Genomic DNA, 23,817 nt, shown 5'->3' with positions numbered 1-23,817 from the left:
TAAAGCATTCTCGAAACAGGAAAATACTCTTAACTATAGTCAACAAATGAATGTCCAAGGACTTTTAAATGAGGAACTGGAACCTCTTAGCCATATTCAAAAACTGGGAATTAAATTATAAGATGACGGAAAAAGTGCAATGTATTACCTGGCTAATCTTGTTAGGTAAAGCTCTTACAAAAATGGCAAACAAAATTGCAGTGCATAAGCTGTGAGGTGAAGAGATGGGGCGGGGGGGGGGGGGGGAAATCTGATCCGGTAGTTGCAGGCTTTTCCATTTGTCCTAGCAGCTACAATGACTTCAACAATTCAAGGAATTCCTCTGATTCCAATTCTTCTTTAACAACCTGTCCTTTCCAACCATCCAACAACGCATACTTAGAATCACCAACAGATATTGTACACAAAACTCAAAGTACGAATAGCCTGAAGACATATCATACCTACGTGTACCTGCAACAACCACCTGCTACAGGCTTTTCAGTAAAACAAAAATAACTCCACTTCGTAAGATGCATTTATCAACTATTTTACTTGCATACAACAAAACTCACCTTCAGCAGGTATTGTTTCAGTCTAAAATTTTGTGGTATGGATGTATGGCCCGAAGACCAACCCATCACCTTTTTGTTTTTAACCAATTTAATGTGCAAATGCTAGTTATGACATGTAGAACCAGCTGCCTAGTTTGGCTAAGCAGTTTCATACCTATAACAGTTACAATACAGGTTGGTCGCAACATTAAAACACAAGTTTATAATCAATCAATCTGATCCACACAGACCTCAGTGGTTAAAATCGCATAATCTAAAGAATCACAAATGGCTGCCTGTCCACCCACCTGCTTGTGCAAGCTCCTCTGAAAGTAGCCACTACTCCTACCCTTTTTTCCAAAGAGAACATCTCAGAACAAAGTTTTCCTAGTAAAATGGTATAGGCAATGAATATTGCAGATAGCATACTAAACTTTATTGGTATCTATATAACCTGAAACAAGGCACAAACACGTGCATGGTAAGTTCAGCTCAATTGTAGGCTTTTAGTCAATTCATAGAGGGTTAAGTTAACTTTTTGCACTAAACAAAGCCATATACCAGGTCCCAACTAATTTAAGTTGGTGCCCCTCGACCATTAAACTCCACCTATTAACTTTACTTCAATTGTAATCCATATTTCCCCTTCTCTTTGTCCATCTAACACCTTCAACTGGCAGCAGTCCACTCCACACAGGTAAAACCACCAATTGTCTTCCATCTTCATTAAACACAACTCAACCATCTCATTAAGAATTTATAACAAAACATATCTTTCATAGAGGTCAATGGTATAGGGGATTTTTTTTCCAATCCATTCCACATGCAAGGAAAAAAAAGACCCTCAGTAGGTAGTTATCAGGAGCTTTTCTTGCTACTCTTTTTTTTTAATATGAAATTTGTGCAAACACTAGGAGCGATATGATATAAATCTAAAAGTTAAGTGCAGTTTTAGAACTGCACTGCCCTGAGAAACACAAACTTCCTCCATATTTCACAAGGATCTTAAACTGGAGTACTACAATAACAAAGAAAAAGGGGGGAGAAAAAGAAAAAGGAGAAAAACATTATTAATGATGCTGAAGGAAGTACTGGATCCAGGTAGTAAAGTCCATCTCTCACCCTACCATATACAATCGTTCCCCCTCCCCCCCCGGTTCACCAGATCCTGAAAGACACTGAGTGGAAAAAAAATGAACATTGCAGTTTAAATCAACAGTAAGACGGTAAATGGAGAGTAAATTAGCACACAGGTTAGGGACATGAAGGACAAACTAAAGAGATAAGGTAGGAGAACAGGAAACAGTACCTTTACCAAAAATGGCAGAGATGGATCCATCAGCAACTCGGACCTTGTCCTTACTTGAACAGGGGTATATGTACTAAACATGTCCGAAGAGCTGGCCATGTGGCCCCAGGCTCCGAAATCCAAGAGCCAAGAGGGACTAGGCAGGGACGAAGCAAGGGTAATATACCTGACTAGGCAAGATGAGAAGTTGAGGTGAAAGATACCGTAGGAGCAGCAGTACCCATCTGAGCCATCATACGTTGGAGAGCCACAAACTGTTCTGATGAGAAGGGTGAAGGAGTAGGGACCACTGTAGAACTGTCACTAGTATCAGCCACATGAGCCTGAGAGCATATGGTTCCTTGTTTCCCACCACACCCTCTACCTTGGGAAGACCATGAAGTTTCCAACAGGTTTCCTTAGTGTGACGCAGGCGGCCACACTAGTCACACTTAACTGGCTCTTTATCAGGAGCAGCCAATTTAATCACATCAGGCTGAGTAGAAGTGAGAGCTGAACGGGCAGGAGTCATAGTTGGCATAATAAGGGATCGACGGCGTTCCTCATGCTGAACCAGGTTGTATGCCTCAAGTAAGGTGGAAACTTGTCTCGATTGAGAACTTGGACACGGATCTGATCATACTCTAGGTTCAATCCAGTAAGGAAGTCAAAGACACGTTCCACCTCGTGTTCAGTCTGAAATGTGCGGCATCTGCAGGGTCAACCATGGAAACCGGATGGTAGAAGTCCAGCTGCTGCCACAAGTTGTCAAGGACAGAGTAATAAGCAAGGAGTGATAACTCCTTCTGTGTAGTTTCCCGAACTTGTCGACGCAGCTCATAGATCTATGCATAGTTATTTGACTGTGCATATGTGTTCCAGACAGCATCCCACAATTCTTTTGCCGAGTTCAACAACACAAAACTATGATCAATTGTAGGTTCCATGGAATTCAATAAAAAAAGACATCACAAGGGCATTGCGAGCCATCTATGTATTAGCACACCAATGTCAGACGATTTGGGGGTATCACTAGTCAAGAACCCCAAGAGGTCATTACCCCGAATAGTGAGCGTACAAGCTCAGGACCAAGTGAGGTAGTTAGACCCATTCAACTTTGTTGGTCCAATTGGGAGAGTACACAACAACGTGTAAATGAAGGCAATAGAGAGTCCAGCTGAGCCTAGGCAAAGCGGCAAAGAGCTGAGGAGGCCTAGACAAGGCGGGGCAGTGGGCTAGAGAACCTAGACAAGGCAGCAGAGGGACACTGGGGCTAGGCGGAAGTGGCAGGGGGCACTGGAGGGACCAGGCACATGCGGCAGGGCCACTGGAGGGCCAGGCGAAAGCCGCTGGGGGCTGGCGCAAGGCGGCAGGGCCAGGCGAGACTAGCAGGCATAGTTGTCAAGGCGACCCAAGGGGGTCTGGGGGTGGACTGCCTAAGCGCTTAGGCGACAAGGCGCACAAGTGTTAAATCCTCCCCCCCCCCCCTTTTCTAACAGCATTACATTATACCTTGTATAATTAAAATTAACATTAAGCCACCTCAAGTCATCAAAAAGACAAACCATACATGATACATCAAAATTCAGAAACATCATAAATTAATTAAATTATTGAAACAAATAAGTGAATACCAACTTACCAATAAAAATTAAAATGGAGTGGTTGACAAATATCCTAGTTATCACTTATCACCTGGATGATTAACTCATTAAATAGAGAATAAACCTAATAAACATCTGGCATTTTGCATTCAGTAATGGGAACACATTCATGGAGGGAGCAGAAAAAAAAAAAAGAAAAAACAGAGAAGGAGATGAACAGCGGTAAGGACTGGTAAACAGTGAGTTATTTTGATTATCAAGAAAAAGAAAAGCTAAACACTGAAAAGCAGTGAGCACTGAGCAGCGGTACGTAATAAAAAAATTAAAAAAAAAAAACCCAGAGAGAAGCAGAAGCATTAGCATCGGTAAAAAAAAATTACAGAGAAGAAGCAGCAGCAGCAACAGAAACATCAGTAAAAAACTTACAGAGAAGAAACATCGGTTAAAAAAAATTACACAGAAGAAGTATCAGGAAAATAGAAACTGAGAAGAACTGAAGAAGAGTCAGCAGCGGACAACAGTTAAAACAAAAAACAGAGAAAGAAGAAGATTGAGCAGCGGTGAATAAACTCAGAGAACAAGAAGAAGAAGAAAAAAAAAGTTGAAAAAACATAAAGGAAAGCAAGAAGAAGAAGAACTGAACAACATTATTATACTATATCCTTACCTCGCTGGAGCCAGAATAACAAAGTGTTGAAATATAACCAGAATTCCAATAAGGGTATTCTGGTCCTTTTAAACCTTGTTCATTTAATTTTTTTTTATTATATGTAAACCAGAATTCTGTGGGGGTATTCTGGTATGGGTAGGATTTCTTGTCTTACAAGTAACTTGTCTTTCAAGCTTTTGATTATTATAAATAGAAGGCTTGGGATGATGTTTGAATCATCCAAGCATTGTGTTTTCTCAATTCTGCTAACATGGTATCAGAACCAAAAACCAAGAGCACAGTGTAAACACCACAACCATCCTTCCATTGATCTCTCCTTCTCTCTCCTCTTCCTTCGATCCATCCTCCACCTCCTTTTTTTGGCTTTTTTTTTTGGTGCTAGGGCAGCACTAATGAGGTGATCTTTTTTGATCTACTTGCTGCCCTTGTTACCTCATCAACTCAATGTTTTTTTCAAGAATCGATAGAAGTTGAAGACCCCTCCTAAGACTTCTCCTTGAAGATTGATTGCTGCCCAGCATCTTTCCCTTCGAAGACTCAAGATCTGCAGGCCCTCTCTATTCAGCTTCACAGTTCTATCGATTCCCCATTCCCAAAGATTGACTTCCCAATTTTTTTTTGGACTTTCTTCCCATATCGATCTTGGGTTTCTTGGTTCTTGATTCTTGCTGGATTCCTTTGCAAGACTATTACACAGAGGCAGGTATTTGAAATACTTTTCTTCTCTTTCCATTCACTATGCCAGGAACAAAAGATTTGACTGCCACCTCCAGTGGAAATGGGCAGGGTTAACAAGAGTACCATAACTTTTCTGCCAACCCCATTAAACTCGATGGGTCAAACTATTTGATATGGTCTCGATCTTGTTACCTTGCTATTGCTGGCCGTGGGCTTATTGGACATATTTTGGGTACCTCTACCCAACCCACTGCACTTGGCACCTCCCAAGACCAATGGATATAGAATGACTCTATAGTCATGTTGTATTTACTTGCTTCTATGCAAACCGATTTGGCCAATGGGTATTTATTATTGGATTCTGCTGCTCAAATATGGACTGCTGCCAAGAAAACCTATGGGCAGGTGGGGAATGATGCTCAAGTGTATGAATTACGAAAAAAAATTCATAACACTGCCCAGAAAGAGCTCTCCATCTCCCAATACTATGCTGCCCTTCGCAGTTTATGGCAACAACTTGACCATTACTCTGACTACCAATCTGCCAATGCTACAGAACTCGCGGCCTATCGCAAGCATGTGGATAAAATTAGAACACGCTCCTTCTCAAGAGTTCAGTAAACCTTTGCTACATCTTTTAGGTTGGATAGTTGAAGATCCCCATAATGATCATACTCTTCCCATAGACAAATGATAGTATTATATAATTCAAAAATAGACTTATTCCCTTGTTTCACTGTAATGATCTTTTGGAGAAGTCGATACACCTTAGCAGAGTCACCAACTCGATCAAAGGTTTTGGAAACACTATCCCAAATGTCCTTGGCAGTTTCCTTTCTCAATCTCCTCCCAATCTCAGACTTCATAGAGAAGATAAGCCAAGTTACAACCATAGAATTCTCTATCTCCTATTTTGGATACTTTGGGTCATTTGGAGTGGGGGCTTTGATGGTGCCTGTAACATACCCTAGCTTCCCCTTACTCCGGAGGGAAAGCTTCACCGAATGTGCCCAGTCTAAGTAATTGGTATTGTCCAACTTCACCAAAAGAAATTGGAGTATTTGGGTTGTCAAAAACCACCCAAGTAGTAGGAGGAGCACTACTCAAAACAGCCTCTGTTGATCCACTGATCCCAAACATGATGAAGAAACAAGCTTACAAAGTAGGGTGAACACCCAAATTCAAATGGGGAGTATACTCTCAACCCAAATACTGAACAATATAAGTCCCAACTTCAAGCAATCCAGAGTATCATAGACCCATTGCACAGGCAAAGCAGAGGAAAAAAAAAAAAGGAGCTGGCGATAACTTGAAAACAAGGGAAAAATTGAGTTGTAGAGTACCAACTCGTAAAAACATGGAGCAAGATCATGGGGGGTTGAAGAACACCCTAGGGTGATCCAAATGAGCCTAACCTCAGCTGCAATACTGGCCAAATGAAGGAGAGAGAAAAAATAACAAAACAGGCTGGCGGTAACATGGTAGTGGCTGGAGTTGCTTGAGGTGGGCTCCAAATACTTATTTATTCAAAAGAGATGCTCTTTTGGTGTCTCCATCGTCTTCAGTCATACTTCTTACAAGATTCTTTCAAACACTTCACATAAGAGTCCCTTCCTTGGAACCCCTTTGTAACCTAGGTTCCAAAGAGAGAGAGAGATGAAGGAACAAGAAGATAACTCGACTCTCAAACCAACAAAGTGTGCTCTGGTACCAAGTTGGAAATTAAAGAATGTAAAGAACAAGGAGAAAGATCGAGCAAGAAGGTTGAAGAGGATAGAGAAGAAGAAGAGAAGATGGTGGAATGTTGTGTGTTAGAGAGTTGTCTCTACCACACATATATTACTTCACTAATAATATGAAAAGAATTACATACACCTCCCAAGGAAGGCAAAAGGTAAAATTGAGAAATTACAATATAAGGCAACTAGACAACAAACTAGTTCCTAAAGTACCCTAATTACATAAATTCTAACAGTACCTTACTTTGATGTCCCGCGAGTTGGAATGTTGTGATCAAGTTCTTAGTCACTACCAAACTCCAAGAATGTATCCCTAGTGCCTCCTTGCTGTTAATTGATGAATCTCCATTGCGTTTGATGTTATAACTTAAGGCAAAAGTAAGAAAATTGGTACTGATGGAAAAGGAATAGATGAGAGGAAGAGGGTGGTAGCCACAGAGAGAAGAGTTAGGGAAGAGAAAGGGGTTTTGGTTTCACACCAACTTCGATTCACTCCAAGGTTTGCAGGGAATCACTCATGCTGCAGAAAATGGAGAATATCTCACAAGTTCCATCATCATTCATTGTCTTCCATGTCAAAAATACAGTCTTCTAAAACTCAAATTCAAAAAAAGAAGGAAATAACTCCCTAACAACTCTACTTTTCCAGCAATAACGACTTCCTAATAATTACTTCTACAGCAATAAATCCCTAATAACTCCCTTACAACATTAGTACATAACAGTGTTGATACTAATAAAATAAAATGCAACAAAATAAGACAAGCTACACATAAGTAAATAGAAATATGCATCCACACAAGTTAAAAGGGAACATCTAGCCACAATGAGGTGATATTTTGCTGTGCGCATCGGCGTCTCCTCTGATATGTCCTAAATCCTGCTGTGGTGTCTTCATCATTATGACCCTCCCCAGACCCCGCAGTGGCAGGAGCCTTGTGCATTGGGTACGCCCTTTAAGTAGCTTGAAAGCTGAATAGGGAAACATGATCCATGCAGCCAACCTCATTTTGTTGGGATAAGTTTCAGTAGAGTTGAGTTTTACAAGTAGCTTGTAACCACCTTACATTTTTTTGTAGAGATGAATACAACTCAACTCAACAAAGTCTTCAAGGCTTCTGTTGTACATGCCATAAGCACCTCAAATGGCTCTCCTTCAACTTATTATCACCTATCAAGGCCACTCCTAAAGCACCTCCAATGCGTTCACTATATAAACAATCTAACTTAGTAAAATCTAGGGGTGGTGTTCAGTATGTAATCTAAGACAGGGATCCTGATTGGGATTCCAATCTAAACTTTTTGGCAAGGTGTGATCACTATATGTGGCCAAGTGAAGGCTGTGGCCTCTCCCTCTCTCCCCCCTACCCCCCCCCCCCAAAAAAAAAAAAAAATTTCTTAACCCTATCTCCCTTGTAAGTTCTAGTGTGCCTTGTCATCTTGTTCAGCATGAAACAGTTTTATTCATCATTCTACTCTGATTACAGATCTGTCACAACCTTAAAGTTAAATCAGACATCAATAAACAGATCTGCTTCTCCTTTCACATATTATTGATGACATCAAATCTACTGCCTCTCGTTTCTTTCTTGTTTCCATTTGACAGGTTAGTCTTTCAATTCTGTTTTCATATTTCAAAATTTGCTTGTTTAGATCCAATTTTCAGATCTGAGTTGATATTCTCTATCCTTATTAGATAATTATTAGATATAAAAATTGGAATCAATTACCTTATTTAAATTTCATTTAGTCCCAGATTTACATTCTACAAATTCAAACCAACCTTCCTAGAGTCATCATCATATCTACTCTAATGATATGTATCTTTCTGATAGGTTACTCTAGGGTTGCAAGTTAGGCGTATCCAAGCCCCGATGAAAATTTCAGGGCCTGGAATGTGCTTTTCAGTCCACGAGCTGGGTAGAAATGGAAATTCCAGGTCCAGGATCAGGTCAGGCCGGGCCTAGGACTTGGGTTGAGCCCGGTCCGCACTTCTCCTACCCTCTATAACCCATATATACACATGTAAAAATATGTATTATACATGTATAGATGTATTCAAGATAAAGGCTATGGATTAAATATCATAATTTACATTTAAATAACACTATTGATTTAATATATTAATCATATCTACATATATAGGAAACATTATTTGTTTCCATTTTTTTTGTAATAAATATTAAAATGACAAAAACAGGGCCAATCCCAGCCTGCCTTGAGTCCATCAGGGCCGGGCCTGGGCTGAGCCCTAGGGACCCTGAGGTGGGCCAAGTTTTCAAAAACCCAGCCGATTCTGGCCTGGTTGCACCCCTAGGTTACTGTATCAGCAATTTTCTTCACTGACCCATTACCATCAGGCCAAAAGGGATTCTAATGCCTTATGCGCATCAAGTTTGCTTATCTGCATTTGAAGTCCATTGCACTAGATTTTCTTTGTGTGTCAAGTCGTGGAGGGCTTCCCTAGGGTCTTTTAGGTTCGAGTGACTTCTAAGTTCTAAGTAGGGTATGCACTATGTAGAGATCATAAATCATTTGTCGTTTCGTCTTTTGATGTAACTTTCAAATCTGTGGATATTGCATTTATGCTGATACACTATCACAATTTTACATCCTCTTTTTCTCCAATAATACATTTTTACTTCACTTCTCAAGGTAATAGAGGAAGACAAAAGATGTGCTTCCAGAAGAATCAATATGCAATATCACTACTGATACCTAACGCAATCTATGCGGCATATCTAATTTATTTGTACTCTTAATATTGGGGTTCAAGGATAATTGTGTAATCTTTGCTAATATTGCATCCAAGTACTTGTGTTTGTTGGTGCCAGGACAACTGTCTCAGTGATTATAACTTCTATCTTAATCTAAATATGGTACTTTTTCCTTGACACTTTTTCCCCTGCCAGGGAAGAGGGGAAAAAGTCAATTTGGGAAAAAATATGGACATAATATTGACCGAGTCCATGACATCATACTCTTATGTGCTTCAAATTTATAAAATTTCTCAAGTTGATGGTGTTTTCAATTCTAAATGTGATCACTAAGAAAACCTAGGTATTATTGCCAAGGCTCCAAATCGTCTTCTCATTCTATGTGCTTATTTTCTATGACCAAAGTCTGATTCTCTGTAGTTCCATTAATTTTTTTGGAGCAACTTTCTTACCTCCGTTAATTTACCATTGCAAAATTCACCAAAGTGAGCTTTTCTCATAAAATCAAGAACCCTAAAGCCCTAAATACCAAACCTAGTGTAAACCCTAAATTTTTTATTATCAAGACTCTAGTTTCCCTTTTCCAGAATTCTAGACCAGCAGTTAATCAACTTTACTTCAACCAACCAAAGAGTATTCAAGCCTTCACTTTTAATCCACATTTTAACCTATTGCCTCAATCCAAATACACACAAAAGTTCAACCTTAATGTCCCAAATCCCTATTCCCTAGTTTGCAGTAGTCTACATCAATTCACTGTATTTTGATTTATCTTTTTGTCAGATCCATGGCTTTCCTATATTATCAATGATAAAGCAAAGTGAAGCAAATGATTTATACTTGATGTAGTTACACGTAGGGTTAATTCGGAAAATTGTAATTTTAATGTTATCTTGTTGGAGTTGGTCAACGATAAGGGTTAGTAGGAAGTTGAGATTGACTTATTTTGTAATTTCCTTTTATTCATGTTGATGGAGTCGCAGATAAAGTTAGAGTCCAATGTAGGTTCAAAGTCTATTTTCAGTTATAGAATAGGATTAGGAGTTTACTCTCTCTCTCTCTCTCACCTTTACTCTCTTCCCTTTCTTTGATTATAATTCCTGCAACAGCCATCTCTACCGACTGTGGAGACATTGATCTATCTCTATAGTGGTCCATTCTTCTGGCCTGAGATTTTGGTTGAAGGCAATCCTACTAAGGGCAACCCTACCCCCCAGAGTTTAATTCCCTAACTCACCTTCTGCTGTGAGGTTCTTCAAAGTTCATACCTGAGCTTGCAACTACCGCCTGGTAGTCCTTGCAGGGCCCGATTTTTTTTTTTCTGGTAACAATTTGGACTGCTGGTTGGATGTATTCAGTAGGTACTTAAGTCGTAGACCTCCACTAAGAATTTCAGGCCTATCCGAGGCCTAACTGAAGAGATTCCCTTGGAATCAAGCCCTCTTACCGCTGGGTTGTGGTTCTTGTTGAAGGTTGAAGACGACCTTCACCCCTTCCCCACGATTCTAAATCTTCATTTCTAATTATGTTTTCCCATACTAACCCCTCTTTTTTATTATAATTCTGTTTTGTCTTTAATTTCATATTTGTTCCAAGATTGTCCCATTATAATAATTCCTATTTCCCTTCATATCCCAGCACTCATTTTAACTACCAACTTACTCTTTTAAGATTCCCTTGAAATACATATCTTCCACTCTCTTACAAACTTCAAATATTTACTTTTTTGCCACTAGAGCTTTTGATTTGAGTTATCTAACACTTGGGTGGCCCATAGAAAGTCCAAATAGGATTTTGTGACCCAGGTTCTGAATCAATACTGATGCAGATAAATCACTTAAAGGGCTTATTTTATTGGAAATAAGCTTTGGGTTAAGTTATGTATGTGTTGGACCTTTGATCCCATGGGTTTTCTTTGTAATGGGTCACTTTAACGGGCCTAAAATATGGGTAGAAAATAGAAAAACGGGATTTACTTCATTAGTTTAGTTAGAGTCTTGTTTTGAGTCAGTTTCTTTCATCATTTTAGTTTCCTAGTCAGTTTATGTTACCTTATTAGTTAAGGATTGGGCTAGGCTTTTCGTTTTTAGTGTTTGAGTCTTCTATATAAGTTTGTAAGAAGCCTTATACACGAATTTGATTAATGAGATTGAGAAGAAAAAAAACATAGCTTTGTGAGAGAGTATGGTGAGATGCCATTGGTGAAAGACCAAAATACGGTGAGAGGCCCAAGTCTGAGAAAGAATACCCTATCTTCTTCTTTTTCCCTTCTTCGATTTCTTGTTTTTGATTTTATTATTTTGAAATTTCCTGCAAATCAAAGAACCGATCGAAGTATTTATCGTTGTTGGACCTGAAGTTTGCGATCCTCTTGTGAACTGCTTATCACTTGTGACTAGTCTACATTACATACCATCATCAAACCAGGTTTCTTTGGGGGGTTGTGAATCATAATTGCAAATCCAAACCCCAATGGATGGATCAACAAGCCAGACAATCAATCTGATGTAATAAACAATGTGAATACAACCTTTTCCTCTTCTCACTACTTTTTCTTATTTTTTTTGGAGGGCATGGAAGAAGCGTAAGGAAAGAAGCAAAAGAAAATAAATTGAAATTAAATAAATGATTAAAAAAAGAAAAGCTAAGTAGATACTATAAACTTGGACCACAAAAGTATCCATACACCCCCCTTATGTTTCATGTAAAGCATGAGACATTTACAAAGACAACGAGAGAAGCAATAACATGGTTCAAAATGGAGTAATAAATAATAACATATCATTCAATATCCAGGCAGTGGCAAAACTCAGAGAAAGATGCATGAGCCACACACACACACACACACACACACAATAATATATATATAGAATTTGTTAAGAAAACAACAGAACTGACAAAGTAGAATTTGTCAAGAAAACAACAGAACTGACAAAGTAACTCAATGAAAAAATAATTCAAATTAAAGAACTGACAAAGTAACCCAATGATAGGATAGTTCAAATTTTCCTTACCTCAACGGGGATGTCCTTTGGTAGACCCATTGTCGACAGAAAATCACAAAGAACTTGATTCCAGTCGATCGCTTCTACATCACCTACATTACTGCTGATATCTAGTTGAATCTGCCGGTTATAATGTTTGAATGATTTTCCTATCCAGAAATATACCATCCTATCTTTATGCTTGCCAACACATGTACTTGGAACTAAGAAAAGAAACGCAGCTTCTGAATCCAAATTGGCTGCGCCAAATGGTTCAACTCTTTCTAACGTGGGCCAGCGGCAAACTGCAGCAGGGTAGATTGGATTACAAAACTCTAAAACTTTGTCCACCAATCCAGCAAAGACAGACGGATCCTGATCCACTTGCAGAGGAAACTCCTTTATAAAAGAACCTCCATTGGTGCCTGCATGGCCATTAAGAGATGCCCCTAAAAACATCTGCAACTGATATTTTTGAGTTTTAACCCCCACGTCAATTGCAGTAGCCTCATAGGGTTCTGAGGCTTCTTCATTACTACATGGTTCTATCAAAGAGCAGGTATTATTGTCTCTCTCCATTCCGCTCCCTTGACTTGCCGAAGTTGAATAGGTGATTTTGTCCCTTGTAGATGACACAGATTTATCATCAGCCAAGGTTGGCAGCTTCAGAGAAGGTGACAAGCTACCCCTGCGTTCAGCAAGGGAGAGAGCAAGTCTTTTAGATGGTGATATAGTCATTTGAAAGCAAGGGTTTGAAGCATGATGACCCTTAGGAAATTCTGGAAGTTTAGGGATGGGATGAAGTGACGTCTTGGACGATAAGGATGGCAAATCAGCCATGGAAGCGGAAGCAGGTGATGGTGTAGATGTAGATGTAGATGGGGACACTGATGGTGACTCCGAACTAGATTTAGAGCTAGTACTTGAATCAGAAGAAAAGAAACTTGGAGAAAAATGAGGTGAGGACGAAGAAGACGAGGAGTCTGCTGATAAATGTGGAAATTTGTTTACCTGCTTGCCTGTGTCAACTATCAATATTGAATCAGAATAGGCTCTATAAAGGGATAACTTAGGAGCTGAGCCGAGCTCTTTTACATCAACCGAGGCAAACTTACGCCTTAGAACGCTCCAATTGCTTTCCCTCGCAGGGAGGTGAGTTTCGTGTCCAGCCCCTGATGTTGAGAACGCAGGCACCACTCCCCCAGTGATTGCTTTCTGGAAGAGTTCAAAATCTACATCGTACAAGTCCACCTTCCTCTCACCAGGCACAACTTTAGCTGCCGATTCAATCAACACACCACTTCCAGACTTGTCCACCGAATCTGGGGGATTGCGGAAAGCATCCCAAAAGTCTGATGGTTCTTCCCCTTCCTCGATGGTTATTACAGGGCCCTGCACTCTCTCGTAACGAACAACCTGGAAAGCAGCTCCCTTTGCATCCCTTTCCATGATGAGCTGACAGCTTTGACCAACCCAGATGTATATAGCAGAGGGCACATTTACAATAAATGCTCCTCTAGAATCCAGGGCAGCTGGAGAGGGATCATTCAACATCTTAGGAACCAGATGGAGAGGATCATAAGGAGAATGTGGGGCCATCCGGTACATCCTAAGCACCGAACTGGGGCTCAGCGGAATGGCATGTACTCTCTTTTGGCACTGCAACAACTGGCATGCGAAGCCCATGTTTGGGTTAGCAATTCCCCTGGCCGCCCTCACATAATGAAAGGCATCATCGAAGCTCTGGCCCTCCCTCCACATGAGATACGCAATCACCAGAGATGTGGAACGAGACACACCTTGACAACAGTGGACCAGAACCCTCCCGCACTGCTCCCTGACATCTTCAAAGTAGTCGAAGACATCATAGAGAATACTAGTGATATCCTCTGAAGGACTATCCTGCAACCACAAGGTCTTGTAGACAAGGTCGGATTTAAAGTATTCAGGGCAAACGAAACCCACACAGTTGAGCACATGGGTTATACCGTTCTGCCTGAGAATATCCCTGTTTTTAGCAACGGCGTCTCCACCAAGATATATGTGGTCGGCAACCTTGGAGCATTCCATATCAAAGCAGGCAATCCAGTCTTTCTTAACAAGAGTCCCAATGACATCACAGTTTCTTTGCAACGAAGACAAGTCGAGCTTCAAACCTTCTCTGGGCTTGCTTGGATCACCTCGACCGCTGGGGGTGGGTGGTTGGGGCCATTCTCCAACATCATCTGAGCCGGCTTTGGGCCACTCGTCCAAGTTGCGACGAGCGATGGACAATGGCTGCAAGGGGGGTAAGCAAGCGCGAGCCTTACAATTCTGCTGCGACCGAGGAGTGAGAGGAACAGGAAACCTTCGGAACTGTCCTCCGCCGTTGTTCTCGGCGTTGCTATTATGACGATCTGCGAAGTCTTTGACATGATCAAAAGGCGCAGATTCTTGTGACAAAGTGCTAGACGACCAAGATGCCGACCTCCAGAATGCTTTGCGGCCAGCACCTCCGACACCGGATATCTGACACTGCCCCCGGGACCCGGCGGCATCGTCCTCGTCTCCTACCATATAACCGCGACAATACAGTCCTCAATGTAGAACTCACAACGAAAACCTGGGAGTCGAAAACCTAATTTCTTCCGACATGAATCATTCTTCGCGGTAAAGACCGAAGATTGGAAAATCAAACAGAATGTGACTAGTGAAACTGAAACCACACATGTATGCCCGCCATCCAAGGGTAGATTCCATCTTTGACTCCAATAACAAATCACATTTAAAAAAAAAAAAGAGATACAGAGAGGGCACAAACATAAACTCGTTACTGTCTGAACCACTGACTAATCCACCATCGCTGAAAACAAAAATACAATGAAAAATTATACCAAACTAACCATCAAAAGAATTAATTAAAAAAAACAGCTACGGATCAGGTAGCTGAGATATCAATGAAATCCTAAGACAAATTAAAGATTGAAAGAAAAAAAAACAGAACCCTAACCCTCCGTAGATTGCAATAGTTGCCGAATCTTGAGGAATTTCGAGACTTACAAGTTTACAGAGGATGAGTGAGAGAAGCGAAGAATTCGGGCTGACCAACCAATCCCAAGCGACTCTTGTCTTGAGTCTCTTGACTGGAAGACTAAGAAGAAGCCTTGACCGAGAAATAGGAATGGGACCAGCAAGTGCCGCCAGATTATTATCTGACCATTCTCCCCTTTCTTCGGTTGTTTCTTGGCTTTTATTTTGAAATGGCCGAAACCAACAACAAAAAAAAATTCCTGAATAGGAAACGGTGGAAAGCCTTTTTTGGCCTTTCGGTGGGGTTGCTCACGCGTATTGCGTGTCCAACCACACTAGTAATGCCCAGAAACGGACACTCACACACACAAATTCACAATGCCCGATTCCGATTGAACGAGGATGGCAACAACCGTGGCACCATTTTGTCCATTTCTAATCGTCGTATTATGTCATCAGAGGTTGGCTGGATGGCCTGTATTTGGTGTTTAAGTAGGTATGGTCTAATGCTTATTTGATTACATGATTGAATTATAATCTAAGATTTGATATGTGATCAATCTAGACCGTTTCTTAAATATCCAACAATTAGATCCACCATTTCATAGAGTATTGCATCTCTTCACAAGGGTTTTTTCCTAACGAGGATGGTGCAAGATGAACAAAGTGCCACATACCTTTAGTTTGGTGGTTATCTTTCAAAGTAATTATTTATTTAATCGATAAAGTTCCTCAAATATTATATTATTAATTATAAAGGCAACAAATGGCACTTGATTGCATAGCGCCAACATGAGGACCAATGAAAATGTGTGTAGAGACTTAAACATGGAAGCAATTTTGAATTTCACAAGGAGTGGGTGGTAATTTTGCATGCTCATTCTATGTGACTAAGCAACATTCTTTTTTCCTAGTTATAATGTCAAAGACAATAAAACTACACATTGATATTTCAATTCATGACATTAATATTTGTTCTCCATTCTTTGAGATTGTATCAATAAAATTCCTTCTTTTTGAAGTTTGAACTTGAAATATATAAAAAATACAGTTCCTGTTTTCATACCTGGCCATTTATTACAAGGTTGCTCTTCTTCATTGAGTAAGGGCAAAAATGGTATTATATTATCACCACTTCATGCTTACATAACAGTTTAAGTGACGATAGTATACTAACATGGTTGTATATGAATCTTTTCATCAAAATTATTATGGGAAAAAGAACGTTGCCTGATAGTCCCCCTCTACACCTCACATTGGGCAATGAAATGACCTCCCCACCCCTTCCATTGGATGGTCGTGCATGATCCATTGGTCCTGTGCTGGTGCAAGGGCTACACAACCTGACAGTACACCCCTTCCCATTTATTATATAAAGGAAAAGGTTATACACCATCGATATGTACAGCCCTCTCACACACACTCTCTCCCTAAAATGTGGCTTGCCTGTACACAAATTGTGGGGTAACCCTCCTATGATCCCATTGGCTTGACGTGTAAATGCCAGTACACACTAGCAACATATAGATCCCTTGCCCATATTAACAACATAAAAGGGAAAATGTGACAGCATGGGGTAAAATGATCGCCACACCCCATGAAAGGCAAAAGTTCCACCCCCAAGATACCAAAGCACGCTCTCTCATTAGCTACTGCATATGTGTGGACACTACACTCCCATAGAGAATCCTACATAAAATTTTTTTTTGGTAGAACTCCCATATAAAAATCACCACTACTAATAGTGTAAGTGTTATTTTTGACCATTTGAAGGAGTCAATCAAAACGATCCTTATGAAAGAGATGATGGCAGCAGAAGTGGTTGTGGGTGAGGCAATTGCAGTTCATTAGGGTATGTTAGAAGCAATCTTAGAAGGCTTCTTGAAGTTTCGGGTGGAGTTTGATAGCCAAGAGGTTATTTCTACCCTGAAAAATCCTATCAATGATTCAAATCTTGCAACTAGGCAGTGTTTGAAGATATCCTTCATCTGATAACCTATTTTGATTTCTACCAAAAAAAAAAAAAAGATAACCTACTTTGATGATTGCCAATTCTTTTATATTTCAAGGGTTAGAAATGTAACAGTAGATACCCTTACCAGGAGAGCACAATCTATTACAGATATGATTGTCTAATCCAATTCCGATCCCTACTTAACTACCAGTCATGTGGTAGACGGTAGGAGTGATTTCCGTTCTTGATCAATAAGCTTTGCTTTCTAACAAAAATAAAAATAAAAATGAAAGAGATGATGGCACGGGAAAGACAAAAGACATAATGGTATATCAATGAAGGGATGTCAAACGGGTATTTTTGGATTAGAATTATAGCAGATAACAGAGTAGACGGTGATTAGGTAATTATATCACGAATGAGTTACAGATCGTCAATGAGATGTATTAGAAAACCCCCCCCTTGGTTGGGTTTGAGATTTTCTTTTTGTAGATCAAGATAATTAACCCCCCCCTTCTTTTAAAAAAAAATAATTTTACCTAGATCCCAAAACTATAACAAAACAAATAGGTTTGATTTTGTTTTACACTTACCTTTGTTGTGAATCTACATGTTTTGCAATACTTTTTTCTTAAATAGTAGACCTAGAAAATTGTTTTCTTTTTTTTGTCTAATCTACTGATCATGCTCAATTGCCTAATCCTTTTTTTTTTTTTAATGAGCTAAACAAAAGATAAACTACGATAAACAGAAAAGGAAAAAAAAAGTTGTTAAGATATAAAAAGTATGAAATGATCGCCCTAACCCCTATGAAATGAAAATTTCCACCCCCTATTGGGTGCCTCCAGACCCTCCACACGTGTTCTCACCAACCTCTGCTGGTGTAGCGGCCAAGCATCTTAGCAGCAATCCCCCTCTCGTAGAGAAATTACAAAATCATAAAAATCATTATACCAAACATAACTCCACCTAAGGGTGTCAAAATGAAAACGAATCTGTTTACTGAAAGCATGAAACTGTTTACTAAATTGTTCGATTTTGGTTTTAAAATTAAGACTGTTTAGTTAAACGATTTAAACCAAACCATATAATGGATGGTAAACCATTTAGAAAACCATTTAAGCCGAAACAAATATTAGTGATTCGTAATGACAATAATTAAGCATTAATGGTAATAATAAATAATTAGTAAATATATAATGGTACAAATAATTATTAAAAAATAAACATATAATAATTAAATTCATACTTCTATTTCAATAAAAAAATTAAAGGGAAAACAACGCTACCTAGTCGCATGGCTCCTGCACCTAGACACAAAACCGCTCAACCCCATGGAAAGGCAGAAATCCCGTCTAGGTCGATGCATGCGCGTGCGCTTCCATAGGCCAGCGCGCACTTGCAAGGTCTAGAGACCCAAACAACATTCTCTTGCCAAAAAATTAAAAGACATCTAATGAAAAGTGGCCGTTTGAATAAAAAAAAATATAAACCTTATAAAATTGATTCAACATGTGAATCCATTTATTAAACGGTTCGGTTTTGATTTTACCTAGAAGAACTTGCATCGAACCGAACCGAACCGTTTAACACCCTCACAGCCTTACCTCCATCTATAGTTCGTGCTAATACCCAACACTGAATTATTACAGGCTTTCATATGGAAGTTTTGAAATTTGATACAACATAATAGAATTTCAAGCAATGTTTTAAAACATCCCCATGGCCACACTACACCCTTAGCCGTTGGAATTAGGCCCACCATCTTCTCATTCTCTGTCCAAACTTCTACTGATTGGATTCCCACCTGCATGGCTGCTGCATGCTTGCTTTGACCCCTCGAAGTAAGCGTCTATCAGCTGCCTCGATCTCATCTCCTGCCAAATCACAACCAAGACCCACAATGATAAACCTGTTCTGAAAATGAATGGCACTAGCCCAGCCAACCTCAGCAGTAGAAAAGTCACCATTGCCAGCAACAAGGATCACTGGAATATTCGTAGCAGGCATGTCAAAGGTGTAGAACATCTCACACGGAGAAGGAAAACAAAGATCATTGCACAAAAATTAAGGAGAATACTGAAGAGAGACCGAGGTCACCAACCCAACGGTTGATATTTTGCAGAATAGCAGTTGGGTTAGGTTTAATTTTATGGAAAGCTACCTGATTCTTGTGAATCTAAATAAAATATAGAGAGATAAAGAACACACTAAGGAACCATTTACAATCCAATAAGGAAAGAAAATTGCATGTAAAGACGAGCACAAAGCTCCAAGATTGAATTGTCGGTGAGAAACTCAGTTCTCAGCCCCGAATCCCCGCAGCTCAAATTCCTTAGGTAAATTCACAAGATAAAAATAGATGCCACAAGGTTTCACTACCTCGGCTACAAAGAACACAAGTCTTGTCTGTCTTCCCCCACTTGGCCAATTTAGCCTTACAAGGGATCCCATCGCTCAATATTCTCCAAGCAAAGACTTTAAACTTGGTTTGAATATTAAGCTTCCGAAAAAACTCCATCATTTTCTATAACAGACAGGAGTTCTAGAGTTCGAATGCATACCTGAGTTCCTCCTTAGAGAAAAGCAACAGCTGTTTTAGTAGTAAGCTGACCTGACTCAGTCAACAGTCAACACACAAAACCACTAATCAGCACCAGGAATTATTGCCAATTGAAGGATAGCAGAAACAATGGGAACAGGCAAAAGAGTAGACAAGAGGAATGTTCCACTCATTAATTATTATGAAATCTTGGACGTTATCAATATAAGGATGCCTACCACAAGATGAAGGCAAACAGAATCCAGACAACTTGGGGGTCCATGGATCCTCCCAAAACCTGCTCCATTACCAATACGAACAAAGACCATTTGTCTAAGTAAAGGAAGAACACTCGTTATACTGTTCCAGGTTTTGACTGAACTGTTGCATCCAATAGAGACTTATTATGAAAATATTTAGCAGGCAATACTACAGACCACAAACCATCACAATCAACCAACAAATATTTATTCATCTTCCTAATCTTGATATAAGAAAATGATGTCGGTAGTGCACGCCCTCTCACATTCTCTGACACACTCTCCTTCATGACCATATAGACCCTATAGAGGAACCATAATGCAGTCCCTGGCACTAACTCTCCTCCCGAACCATATAGGACCCTTGTATACGAACCATACTGCATTCTCTCCCATGCACCTATTGACTTGGCATGCGAGATGTCAATATACACCGGCAACGTGTTGAGCCCTACATATTTATACTTCTCAACTCCATATCATTTTGGCATAGAGACGGTACAATCCTAGAGTAATCAGCTGCCTCACAGAGTCATCTTTACATCTTTTTTGTGCCAACTACCTACCATTACTGTAGCTATCTTCAATCTATGCGGCACGATTGGTTAATCTGCATCGAATTCTCCAAAAAAATAATGGCTGTGAAGATTTTAATTGACTTAAATTGGTGTAGAAAGCACTGGTATGTTGATGATACTAGAGCTGTTGACTGCTCTCGTTTCAAGATAGCAATAACCAATGATCTCACCCACATAAGTCACCTCAAAACTCAAATCTCCACTGCCGGTGACCAAGGTTACACCAATCTGAATAACACTAGCTACATTTTGAGCATCTTGAGCGTCAAGATCATGTTATCACCACATGTAGAATGCCCTATTTGGCTTGGAAATTCCACTCTTCACTGACTGGAACTTTGAACTTTCAAGAGAGAGAGAGAGAGAGAGAGAAAGATTACGCTATTGAGTCCATAGACAAATTCCAATGGCATTAACAAAGACAAGCAGCAAGAAGTACAGTAAATGTGGACACAATGACAGACTGGGGTTAGGGATATGCAGTAGCTCCAACTACAGCTGTTTGAAGAACCCAACTTCTTCCAGCACATTCTCCTTGCCCAATTTCCCTTTCCCAGCTACTACACAACTCATCAGATATTCTATGACAGCAACTTCAAAGGGCGTACCCAGTGCACGAGGCTCCCGCCACTGTGGGGTCTGGGGAGGGTCATAATGTATGCAGCCTTACCCCTGCATTCAGACTTCAGAGGGAGGCTGTTTCCCAATAGATCTCTAATTATTGATGCATATTACTCCCCACCCAGAGAGAATTAACTTCGTCCCGTATCTTTTATTTCTCTCGTTTTGGTAAGTGAAAACAAGATAAGTTTCCAAATCACCAAACTGATCAAACAAGTAGAAACAACAACATTCAGATTTTTATTGACTTCTTTCAGTGTCTCAAAAACTTTAATTTTAAATGTACATAGCATGAATGGAATAACAGGATTCATGTAGCCAACCCGAAGTAGTCGAGACTATGATTCATGAGTCAAGTTGAGTAATAAAAAGAATTGTAGTTTCTGATGTATTAAATTACCTAAAATGCATTCGGGTTACTGCTCGTAACATGAACCAGGACCGATTGGAGGTCTCCGTGCCAAGTCACTTTTGACTGGTGCGGCTGGAATTTCACGTCTATTCAGCAAGCATCTGAAGTATTGCAACCTTGGTAAAACTGTTCCATTTATATTTCCTGCAGAGGTGGCCTCCCTTCTGCTCCACATGCGCTCTACAAAAAATATATATGTGGGAGTGAATAAATAGCATGCTCAAGGAAGCACTGAAGATGTCGAAATCTGGATCATTAGACAGAAAAAGAGTCATCTACTACGCCAAATAGAATAAGATAACGAGGTATAGATAAGAAATAAAAACATAACACGAAGAAAATGAGTGACTATAACATTAACTTTTCTCTCTCTCTCTCTCTCTCTCTCTTTCTCCCTCCCCTCCCCCCTTTGCATGTATGCACATGGTAATTAAGATCCTACTTTTAGTCCGTTAAGCAACTTGATTATAGTTTCAGTCTTTCGTCCAAAATAGTCTAGAAATTATTACAATTGTAGGATGATGGTAAGGGTTAAACATTTCCCTTTCAATCATTCCTTGGTTTTCAACTAAAAGATTGATTTAACAGGTCTTCAATTTAGTTTGGTGATATAAACCCAAACACTAAAGTACTACTTAAGGACTAACTAATTGTGAGGCTAAGAACAGTAAAAACTTAACAGGTGGAACAGGCCACAATGGAAGGCAGAAAATGCTATCACAGGTAATATTCTGAAGATAGAACTCAAATATTGGCAAGTATCTGCTATATCAGTTTGTGATTCATGGGAATGAAAACAAATTCACCAACTATGATTAAAAAAATGTGTAAAATAATTCATTTCTATTAAATGTATACCGGCAGCTGCAGCAGCACGAGGCCAAATTGTCTGCTGAACGTCTGAGGTGTCAGCTGTCTCGCCCCACATGCACACTTCTCCACCAAGCACAAGTTTTTGCGCTGAAGCATCATCTATTCCTTCAAGAGGTTCACTGTTATAAAAACCCTCCCAAGGGATATCTAGATGATCAAGATACCATACACCTTGGTTACTGTAAATGCATCTGAAACCTTTTGCAACAGCCCGCGGACAGACTCCCGGGCCCAACCTGGAGAAAGATATTAAGAGGGAAGGAAGGTGGAGCTTAATGTGAATGTGACAGATAAATCTTGCATGACACCAGGAAGAAATAATACCAGAAAACTCACCAGTTATGCACCACTGTCTCGGGATGAAGATTTGCCTGGAATGTGTTGAATGTTTCTTCCCTGAGAGGGAAAAAAAACTAGTGACATCGTCCTCTTACGAGAGAGAATTAAAAAAAAAAAAGTAATCACAATGTTACAAGTAAGAATGCTTAAGCTAAAAGAAGACTAAATAATCTTCAATGTACTGCAAATAAATATAATGAAAAGGTGCAAATGAAGTGAACTTTTGCCAAATACCAGTTGACAGGGGTCCAATTTTTTGCAATTGCTATCCCCTGAGCTCTCAGGACAAAGTATTGATATGCATCTTTGGCAGTCATGTTGTGCATTTGAAGCCTGCATTTGGATGGAATACGTTTTTAAGTCAAGATAATTAAAATCCAAACTGTGTTGGCAACTGAATAGCAATTACTGATCGAAACCTTGAACCAGACTCTCTGATACCCTAATGGAAAGTTTCAGTATCCTATAATAACTGGATGATTGAAAGGTAATTACAAACATATGCAAGCATGTGTACAAGCAAAGAGAAATAACAGAATATGAAGGAGCTTCTACTTTTTTAATTACTATTGTCAATGAATGAAGTGAGGAGCTTTACCCTTGAAATAAATTCTTTTTCATCCAGAAATTGAAGATCAAATGTTAAAAAGAACAATTTTTTTTTCGGTGAATAAAAATCTATTAACCAAAGTGAGGGAAAGGAGGGGAGGAATATACAAAGGAAAAAGCGGGGGGGGGGGGGGGGAGAAACATACAGACCCCAGACAAAACTAAGAGGGGGATTGGGGCCATAAAAGAGCACTATCTAAACCCCAAGAATCAACAATATGCTTGTTCCTTGGGGTGCCACAAAAGGGCTTTTGGGGGAGTAAACTCAGCTTTTTGTGGAAACATCCAAAGAGATGGCTTTCCAAATCAAGTCGAAAGACTGGGAATTGGAGGTCTATCTCCTAAGGTTCCTCTCCATCCAAATATGGTAAAGAGCAGCGCCAAACACAAGCTTACCAACAGTGTCG

The 23,817-nt window shown here is 39.8% G+C and overlaps 2 protein-coding genes across 3 annotated transcripts in view; both read right to left on the bottom strand.

The window, feature by feature from the left end:
* Window positions 1-276: 276 nt before the first annotated feature.
* Window positions 277-14,982, bottom strand: LOC122667994 (protein-tyrosine-phosphatase MKP1-like). Its single transcript, XM_043864507.1, has 2 exons — window positions 12,244-14,982; window positions 277-347 (listed from the first exon to the last, which is right to left on the bottom strand). The coding sequence occupies exons 1-2, from the start codon at window positions 14,767-14,769 to the stop codon at window positions 291-293; spliced, it is 2,583 nt and encodes an 860-aa protein (XP_043720442.1). The 5' UTR covers window positions 14,770-14,982; the 3' UTR covers window positions 277-290.
* A 6,350-nt stretch (window positions 14,983-21,332) lies between these two features.
* Window positions 21,333-23,817, bottom strand: part of LOC122672882 (beta-hexosaminidase 1) — a 58,725-nt gene continuing 56,240 nt past the window's right edge. The window contains exons 12-16 of one of the 2 annotated variants that reach the window (XM_043870399.1): window positions 23,036-23,134; window positions 22,799-22,858; window positions 22,448-22,698; window positions 21,578-21,769; window positions 21,333-21,381 (exon numbers count right to left, since the gene is read on the bottom strand). In XM_043870399.1, the coding sequence (XP_043726334.1) occupies window positions 21,594-21,769; window positions 22,448-22,698; window positions 22,799-22,858; window positions 23,036-23,134 (586 nt within the window). In that variant the 3' untranslated portion in view covers window positions 21,333-21,381; window positions 21,578-21,593. Of the gene's footprint in view, window positions 21,382-21,401; window positions 21,770-22,447; window positions 22,699-22,798; window positions 22,859-23,035; window positions 23,135-23,817 lie in introns of those variants that run through there. The other variant, XM_043870390.1, reaches the window with a different exon arrangement.

Source organism: Telopea speciosissima, chromosome 1, assembly GCF_018873765.1.
Source record: "Telopea speciosissima isolate NSW1024214 ecotype Mountain lineage chromosome 1, Tspe_v1, whole genome shotgun sequence".
In the NCBI taxonomy this organism is placed as follows: Eukaryota; Viridiplantae; Streptophyta; class Magnoliopsida; order Proteales; family Proteaceae; genus Telopea; species Telopea speciosissima.
The sequence above is the reverse complement of the archived record's forward strand: the minus strand, read 5'-3'. Positions and strand labels throughout refer to the sequence as shown.

Bases quoted from the DNA above. Each gene is read 5' to 3' on its own strand.
- LOC122667994 (XM_043864507.1), bottom strand. From the start codon at position 14,769: ATGGTAGGAGACGAGGACGATGCCGCCGGGTCCCGGGGGCAGTGTCAG. The intron at 348-12,243 runs GTAAGGAAAATT...TGGAAAGGACAG, and splicing joins CAAAGGACATCCCCGTTGAG to GTTGTTAAAGAAGAATTGGA.